Source organism: Mandrillus leucophaeus, unplaced genomic scaffold (assembly GCF_000951045.1).
Source record: "Mandrillus leucophaeus isolate KB7577 unplaced genomic scaffold, Mleu.le_1.0 Scaffold58, whole genome shotgun sequence".
Classification (NCBI taxonomy): domain Eukaryota; kingdom Metazoa; phylum Chordata; class Mammalia; order Primates; family Cercopithecidae; genus Mandrillus; species Mandrillus leucophaeus.
The window spans coordinates 3,931,669-3,940,979 of NW_012106252.1; the positions used below are offsets into that span (position 1 = coordinate 3,931,669).

At 55.4% G+C, this 9,311-nt stretch overlaps 1 protein-coding gene across 1 annotated transcript in view; it reads right to left on the minus strand.

Moving 5' to 3' along the window:
* ERBB2 (erb-b2 receptor tyrosine kinase 2) overlaps positions 1-9,311 on the minus strand; it is a 56,069-nt gene that overhangs the window by 19,845 nt on the left and 26,913 nt on the right. The window contains exons 5-7 of the mRNA XM_011999007.1: positions 2,620-2,771; positions 1,208-1,421; positions 314-448 (exon numbers count right to left, since the gene is read on the minus strand). Of these exons, the coding sequence (XP_011854397.1) occupies positions 314-448; positions 1,208-1,421; positions 2,620-2,754 (484 nt within the window). The 5' untranslated portion in view covers positions 2,755-2,771. The remainder of the gene's footprint in view (positions 1-313; positions 449-1,207; positions 1,422-2,619; positions 2,772-9,311) is intronic.

Below are 9,311 nucleotides of genomic sequence, written 5' to 3' on the forward strand. Positions count from 1 at the left end.
GTGAGAGGACCGGTTAATAACGGAGAGAGACACAAACAGCAGCAGAGGCCACGAGGCCAACTGCACAGTGAAGGAGAGACCCAGACAGGCTGAGAGGCCCCCAAACCACAGGCACAACCTAGAAGCAGAGGAAGACAGGACAGAGAACCCCAGAGATGAAGAGGCACAGAGAGATGGCAGGAGGGACAGACAGGGAGGAAATGGGTGTAGGCGGCTGGGGCAGTGGCGGGCAGGCACTGGGTTGTAAGTCGGGAGTCTGGGGCTGGGGTCAGGCTGTCTGAGAGAAGAGGCAGCAGGGAGGGGCATGGCTTACAGGCCCGAGAGCGGTTGGTGTCGATCAGTGTGAGAGCCAGCTGGTTGTTCTTATGGAAGATGTCCTTCCACAAAATCGTGTCCTGGTAGCAGAGCTGGGGGTTCCGCTGGATCAAGACCCCTCCTTTCAAGATCTCTGTGGGGTGAGCAATGATCAGGGGACCCTTTCCCCTTCTGTCACCTTCTACTTCCCTTGGGGCCCTCCTGCCTTCTAAAAGAGGAGCAGGCCTTTTCTACAACCCCAGATTCCCCAGGGAGGAGAGAAAGCTATCGTCACCGTCTTTGAGCCCCACCACCACCACCCCCGCAACATGAACAAAGCGAGAGCCAGGGAGGAGTGAGTTGTCCATGCTACGTCCAGATGCTCACGTGGACCACAGCTTTCTCCTTCCCTCTCACCTCTACTCTGGACATGTTGCTTGGTGGTTAAGAGACCGTGGAGTCTGAAACCCAGCCCCATCACTCACATCTCTGCAAGCCTCAGTTTTCTCATATGTAAAATGAGAATAACACTGATTCTTTCCTGACAGGACTGCAGTGTGACTGAAATGGGCCATGCGGGCAAAGCACCTGGCACCCAGACTCTGGGGCAGAGTCAGCTCCAGGGCCAGCAAACAGTTACATAGGCTGTTCACTGTACACTTCACTCAGCCAAGTGGGGGCAAAAACCCAGCCTGCATTCTCATGATTGAATTCTGTGCGCTGACGCAAGCTGCAGCTTCCTAGGAAGAAGGGGAATCTTTTTCCAGTCTTCTCAGGGTGTCTTCCCAGGCTCTGCCTGCGTCTGCCCAGAAGGGACACCATTTCTAATGCACACAAAGCCTCCCCATGGTTAGCAGTGGCCCTGGTCAGCTCTGAATAACCAAGAGAAGGTTTCAATGACGGCGAAGGCCACCTGTGAGGCTTCGAAGCTGCAGCTCCCGCAGGCCTCCTGGGGAGGCCCCTGTGACAGGGGTGGTATTGTTCAGCGGGTCTCCATTGTCTAGCACAGCCAGGGCATAGTTGTCCTCAAAGAGCTGGGTGCCTCGCACAATCCGCAGCCTCTGCAGTGGGACCTGCCTCACTTGGTTGTGAGCGATGAGCACGTAGCCCTGCACCTCCTGGATATCCTGGAAGGGGGAAGCAGGGTGGGGCTGAAACAGGGACACTGCCACCCCCAGGGCCTCCCTGAGGTTCCCCAGTACTTGGAGATCTTGGGCAAGGCCCCCAGCCACTGAGCAGTCCTGTTCCCTCTTATATAAAACGATAAAATGGAGATAAAGATCACGCCCCACCTTGCCTCACCAGATTCTTATACGATCAAGAAAGATAATGGTGGGGGGGCACTTCGTAAACTCTGAACAGGTACCCCGCCCTCTCTGCATCTCAGTTTCTTCATCAGTGAAAGCAAAGGCCTGGATGGGATGGCGTCTGCAATTCTTTTTTTTTTTTGAGACGGAGTTTCGCTCTTGTTGCCCAGGCTGGAGTACAATGGCATGATCTCGGCTCACTGCAACCTCCGCCTCCCAGGTTCAAGCGATTCTCCTGCCTCAGCCTTCCCAAGTAGCTGGAATTATAGGCATGTGCTACCACTCCCAGCTAATTTTATATTTTTATTAGAGACGGGGTTTCTCCATGTTGGTCAGGCTGGTCTCGAACTCCCGACCTCAGGTGATCTGTCCACCTCAGCCTCCCAAAGTGCTGGGATTACAGGCGTGAGCCACCGTGCTCAGCCGGCGTCTGCCACCGTGCTCAGCCGGCGTCTGCAATTTGACAAACCAAGCACATGGCCCCACTCCAGGGTCCGTGGACACTACCCAACAGGTTGGTTTCCACACTCTCCTGCTCATAATCTTTTCATAGACATTTCTCTTTTGAGCTTCACAATTGCTCCCAATATACAGATAGGGAAACTGAGACCCCGTGAAGCTAAGGGGGTAGAGGCCACATTCATAGGGCTCATCAGTGGCAGAACTGGGCCTGTAATCCACCTTTCTCACCAGCCCTTTCTGCTGCTGTAGATGGGAGAAGGATAGTGGCTGGGGCAGGTGGACGGGGGACATGATCATGCTGGCAAGAGAGCACAAGATTTAGCGGAAACACAGACGCATCCCATCCAGAGGTGACCTCGGCCAGCCACATTAGAGAGAGTCAACTGATTCTGCAGTAAAATGAATGGGGGTTAGACGTTAGAAAGGACTTCCTGGTTGAGAAACCACAACAAAAGAGGAAACAAAGGGCAGGGCACCTTCTTCTGCCACCCACCTGTAAACAGAGGGCTCAGCCCAGCTGGAGGCAGGGCCTGGCTGGGTTGCCCACGGGCCTCACCTGCAGGAAGGAGAGGCTGGCATTGGTGGGCAGGTAGGTGAGTTCCAGGTTACCCTGCACCACCTGGCAGCCCTGGTAGAGGTGGCGGAGCATGTCCAGGTGGGTCTCGGGACTGGCAGGGAGCCGCAGCTTCATGTCTGTGCCGGTGCACACTGGCAGGAGGGAGCAGATGGGTCAGAGGACGCTGGCGGGGGACCTTCTTGGACCTGGCCTCCCCACCCAAACTCACTCCCAGAGTCATTTCATCTCAGACAGGGAGAAGGCTGACTGAAGGACCCCTCCGCCGACATCCCTTGCACACTGCAGGTTTAACAGCAGGAGAAAGCTTGTGTGCTTGGGAAGTAGAGGGATTTCAGGGGAAAGGCTCCTTCTGACTAGGCCCACCCTGTGCATCCAGAGGCTGCCCCAGCGTGCCAGCCCTGTGGAGCTCACCCGCCAGTACAGGGTGTTGGCTGGCAAAGAAAGGCTTCCTTTGTCCCAAAGGCACAACTCAGGGCCAAGGGGTAAAAATCCCCCAAGAGAGGCGATGACGAATCCTGAATCTTCTGGATGCCCCCTGCCCCTCTCCCAAGCAAACAAACTCGGTGCATTCTCCCTATGCCATTCCAGCACACCCACGTGCCAACCTCTTGGCAAGGGATCCACACCCCCGTAATGCCACCCAGAGAGTGGGGAAGGAGGGTCAGCTGGAGTTGTAGCTGGGGCATGGGGCAACCGGGGCCCTGGTCATTGCAGAGACCTCTGGGAGTCTCCCATGAAGAGAAAAGGAGCATCAGACTCCAGTTGTGGGCATCTGGACCCAGGCTGCAGATCCCAGGCCAGGGTGAAGCATGCGCCAAAGGTTCCTGTGCTAGCACCCTCATCCTGGCCACCTCCTCAGGGCAAGACTCCAGAACGAGCTGGCAGAATCTGTGCCACGAAACTGCTGCCACAAAGGCACTACGTCAGCCCTGCATACCTGCCCAGCGCCAGCCATCAGCCATGGGGCATGGAGCTGAACTACCATACCTGGCCCACCTGGACCCCAGCCTGGTATCCCTGAGACCAGAAATGCCCACTAAGGCCAGGAATACTAGAGGGGGCAAAGCAACCCCTGGTGAGGGGGCGCCGGGATAGCAGCTCACCCCGGGCCTGCCAGCGGGGGGAGATGAAAGTGCCCAGATGAACTTGTTTTTCTGCTCTGGTGAGATGAATCACCTGGCGTGTCTTGCCCAGGAGATCGGGAGGGTGGGGGCAGAGGGCACCCTCAGGCTCACAGGTGCCTGAGCTGCCCAGAATTCCTGCCGGTCACTGCTCCACCTCCTGCAGGCTACATGCAGATTCAGGGACAACACAAGGGCCGGGTTGGGGTCTGACACCAGGGGCACTGCTCTCCCAGCAAGTTGGAGTCTAAGGTCAAATCCTAGGGGGTAATATGAGGTACCCCCTGCCTTCAGAGAGCTGGGAGAGGCTGGCAGGGTGAGTCCCCAGGTTCCCTGCCCGGGCCAGTGGCCACAAACTGGTGGTCTCCTAGTGATACCCAGAGTGGCCTCTATTCCCACCTCTCTAGGCATATATGCACAAAGAGGGAGGAACAGGAGGGCCCAGAAATAGAACTCAAGGGTCCATGTCCCTGAGGGAGGCCTCCCCACTCCATGCCTCACCCACTTGCACCCCCTCCTCTTCCCCACGCTTCCTCCTCTCCCCACAGACTCCCAAGAGAAACAGGAGCTGGGGGTGGCAGGCCAGGCCCAAAATAACGCCCTGCTGCCAGGACCTCCCCGGGCCTCAGCCCTTCAGCTGCTTTATAGACACAGCTGTCTGCAGGCCCAGACCCCAGGCCCTGGCTCAAGCCCAGGGTCCCCACAGGGCTGGGGCAGGGGCCGACTCCACCCCCTGCAGCCCTTTTCAAGGGACACCAGCTGTGGCTGCCAGGCAATAGGAAAACAACAACAAGTGGGAGTGGGGGCTGCCACAGTAACTGATCTGAGCACCTACTGTGTGCCTGGCAGGCACTCTGGGTGGATCCACGTAACATGCTCCAGAAACTGGGGCTGCAACCTCCATCTTGCAAAGAAGACAACTGCAGCTGGCAGGGGTTAGCTCTCGCATCATAAAGCTTGTGAGCAACAGGCAGGACTGGAACTCAGGCCGGCCTGCCTTCAGATCCCGCATTCCTTCCACTAGGCCTAACTGCACACACACAAATCCACCCCACACCCCACGCCAACGTAAACACATGCTAATTCTCCCAATGCCACCTACAAACACCACAGGCTCTAGGGAGGGCAGGGCAGCCGGGCTGGGTTGGGCTGGAGGGTCAGAACGGGTGGTAGCCCCACCCCACTAGCAAGTTTGTTTACCTGATTTGTGGCCAATTTGAGCCTGATTAAGAATCTTAAAGTGTTTTCAGACAGGTGGTAAAATTGGTACCCTGAGAACGGCTCCCAGGGAACTGCAGGCTTGCTGGCTGACACCCTCACCAGCCTACATGAAGTCAAGAAGGCCTTCCTGACACCTCCCTCCCACTCTCCCATCTCCTTACCACTGTCCCCATATCCGCCCTGTCCCATTGATTTTCTTTTTTTGAGACAGAGTCTCGCCCTGTCGCTCAGGCTGGAGTGCAGTGGTGCGATCTTGGCTCACTGCAACCTCTGCCTCCCAGGTTCAAGCAATTCTCCTACCTCAGCCTCCTGAGTAGCTGGGATTACAGGCACCTGCCACCACACCTGGCTAATTTTTGTATTTTTAGTTGAGACGGGATTTCACCATGTTAGCCAGGCTGGTCTCGAACTGCTGACCCTGTGATCCACCCTTCTCAGCCTCCCAAAGTGCTGGGATTACAGGCGTGAGCCACGGCGCCCGGCCCCCACTGATTTCCTGGGAGGTAGGTCCTAATTCTACCCAGGAGCATCCTTGTCTCCAGGACCCTGCCCCTCAGGAACCCCAACTTCCAATTCCCCAGAGCAAAGACAGTATGAGGCAGGATCAGCCACAGGCACCGCTGGATGAGTGTCTGCTGAGTGAATGAATGAGTGAATGAAGTCCAGTGAAGAGTCTCCAAACAAAAGGGACCGGTTGAGGTCATGGTATCCATCTCTCTGCTCAGAGCTGGTCACAGTCCTTCATGTCTCTCCGGACTCTGGTGGTCAGGACTCGACCCCAGCCCTGGGGTTTCTCTCAGGTGGATTCTCTCCTCCCCACCAGCTTGCAGCCCCTGCTGCTCCTCTTGCTCACAGCAGAAAAGCCAACACTTCCCTTGGTTTCCATGAACACTACAGTAAAATGACCTGTGTCCCCAAAGCTCAGCTCTCCCAGACCCACAATGTCACAGACCATTCAAGTGACACTGGGATTCCCCAACCACAAACACCTGGTGTATAAGGCCTGACATCAGACCAGGGCCTGGGCCCAGAGTCTTTAGATGAGAACCCTAGCTCGGCTACTCACTGAGTGATCTTGAGCAAGTCCCCAGACCTCCAGGGCAGAAGCTAAATTGGATTCATCTCTATGCCCTGCAGTACCTGCAACTCAGTGCATATTTACTGACCTAAACTTGGCTGCAACAGCTCTTACTCCCTCAGAGGAGGTATATGAGAGTTAAATGAGGTAATGAATTGCGCAGCCATCTGTAAACATGACGAGGCTTTGTAAACAGAACTGGGACAACACAAACATTCGCCAGAAAATTCTCCCACTCCTTGAAAGAGTACACATCCCTTACCCCACCTCGGCTCTCTTCCCAGTGGGAGGATGGGTGGCCAAACAAAAGATGGAAGTGCCACTCTAGAGGGGCTTCTCACAGGTGGAGGGTAGGGAAGGGAATCTCTTTCCAGATCATTCCATCACCCAAGGACAGGCACAACTACCCCGAGCCCCACCCCAGCCCTCCCAACCACAGCCCCACACTGGCCCCTCACACTGACACTTCAGCTGTCTCTCTCGCCCACAGCCCTGTGTGTCAACGTGGCCTCTGTCCCCTCCTGCCCACAGCCCCCTGTCATGCTGGCAGGGCCCATAAGGAAGACAGGCATTGGCTGGACAGGAAGGCAGAGGACTCTGAAGTCAGGAGGGGACCTCAGGGCCCCCCAGCTCAGCCCCACTTTCTACAGCCTAGAGAAGTGGATGGAAAGGTCATTCGCCTGAACAAGAGGAGCGCTTCTCCTCCCAACTGCCGACCTGCCTGCCCCTAAGGTTTTGTTCAACCCATTACTGTTGGCTGGAATAAGACTCTAACCACCTCTTAATGCCTCCTCATCAGAGTCCAAAAATGCCCTGGACATTACTGGGTAGCTGGGAGCCTTGGATAAGGTGCTTCATTTCTCTGAACTTCCATTTTCTCATCTGTGCACCTACTTCACAGGACTGTTGCAGAGATTAAATGAAACCATGGATAAAAACCTAGCATATAGGAAGTACACCGTACATTTCTTAAAAGTTAAGACAAGACAGGTTCATACAGCAGGAATATGGGTAATCCCAAACCACGAGAAAATTAAACATGCTTTGTGTTTGACTTTGGAAAGCCCTTTTTTTCTTTTTACATTTCATCCCTATCTTTTCAATTGTTTTTTCTTGACAAACAAAATGAGAACTTTCCCCAAGTATAGTAAAGACAGGAGGCTGTTGGAAGAATCATCCTGGAATTAAAATATGAAGGAGTTCTGCAAGATTAAAAGAATGTATTTGCTGCAATTTGTAAAACCCATACCTCTAAGAAAGGATCTCAGCAAAATCCTGACCCCTCTGGGGCTCCCCCTAGGCTTCCCCTTCCCCCACATTCCTGCCCCAGCCCTCAGCCCTTGGGTAAAATCTGGGTGCTGGAGGCAGCTGGGTGGTGCACTATTTTTCTGAAACGGGGTCTCATTCTGTCACCCAGGCTGGAGAGCATTTGCGATCACGGCTCACTGCAGCCTCAACTTCCTGGGCTCAGGTGATCCTCCTGCCTCAGCCTCCGGAGTAGCTGGGACTACAGGCACGTGTCACCACATCCAACTAATTTTTGTATTTTTTGTACAGACAGAGTTTTGCCTTGTTGCCCAGGCTGTGCAATGACTTTTTAACCAACTCCTGCACAACACAATCAATAGTGCAGGTTGAGGGGGTGAGGACATAAGGAGGCCCCATCCAGAGAACCCAGCCCTCAAATCCAGCTCTGCCATTCCCTGATCAACTCCCAGCCAAGGTGAGGAAGGGCGGCAGCTCAGCCTGACAGCTCAGTATGGCCTCACCCTTCTCATCAGAAGGTGAGAGGTGAAGATGCCTGCCTGGGAAACAGGGAGGGCAACCATGTACTCCCTGGAAGAGAGGAACCTTCTTCCTCAGCAAGAAGGCGTGGCCACAGAAGGCTACCTCCCTCTGTTTATGGCAGATCTGGCCCAGCACCTTGAGGGAGTTCCTGGAGGGGACAGAGTTCAGCCTGTGTCCCCGAGTCAGCAGAGAGACTGCTGTTTGGCAACACAAAGCCCAGACACACAAACACAAAGACCACACAACTGAGGAACACCCTGGCATAGACACGCAGAGATAACATGGCCATGCACTCACTCACAGAGAGCCCCTCGGGCAACACACCGACAGGATGACACCCACCCCCTCCCCAGACCCCCTGACCTATGGAGACCACCCACAACTCCCAGAACACTTTCATTTTGTCTCCCCTACAGCCCAGTGACTCAGGGAGCGGCGTCCCTCATTGCTCCCCCTCATTACTCATTCATACAGCAATTTCGAACGCATGGTTGGGGGTCGCACTGCCTGGGGTCCCATCTTGCCCCTACCACTTACTAGCTGCTACTCAATCTCTTTAAGTCCAGAATGCTGGCAGAACTTCCACTATAGGGGTGTTCTAGGATTAAAGGAGAATGCATGCAAAACACCACAAACAGTTCCTGGCAGAGTATACCTGGCCCAGGCTATATGTTAGCTTTTATGATTAATGCACACAGGTGGACAGATGGGTCAGGATACACACTGCCCCCACTCACCCTTCCCCACGCACAGCACCAAGGAAAAGGCAGCAGAACAACGCAGCCTTCCCTAGGCCCCCATCTGGCCTTATTTCTTAACTTCCTTCCCTGGGAACTCTCCCACTTTACACCCCAAGAAACCCACCATCACCCCTCCATGGTCCACGCGCTCTAAAAGTCACAGAGTACAGTCCCTAAGCTGGCCCCAAGAATCTGTTCAAAGCAAACATCTCCCCCGCCCCCAACCCAGACCCCAGCAAGAGGCCACCCTCTGGGCCACCCTTTCCTCCCCGGCTCTGGTTGGGACAGGTTGCCATGCCACCCTCCACCCCACCACACACACACACCCGACCCCGCCAGAAGCAGGAGCAACCAAACCAAAATCGTCTGAAGGGGAGCAGGGAGGGGCTGGAGGAGGGGCAGGGCAGAGGACCCCCCCCAAGGAATCCAGCCCAGGCCAGTCCGGAGGCGGAGGCTGCCAACTGGAAAGGCTTTGAGAAAGCTTGAGGGGGCTCAAGAAGGGGGGAAACGCGCGCGCGCGCGCTCTACGCAATATACCCTTTGCGGGAAAACTTTCTGAACAGTTTCAGAGAACTTCTTTGACAAGTTTCCGGAGCCCCTCGGAGCCTGGAAAGCGCCAGTCTCTTGGACGGGCCATCTCGAGCCGCTGCTGTGTAACTGCCCCTCCGGCCCGAGGGCCCAGCTGCCCTGAGCGTCTGGACTGTCCGCAACTTCGGGATGGGA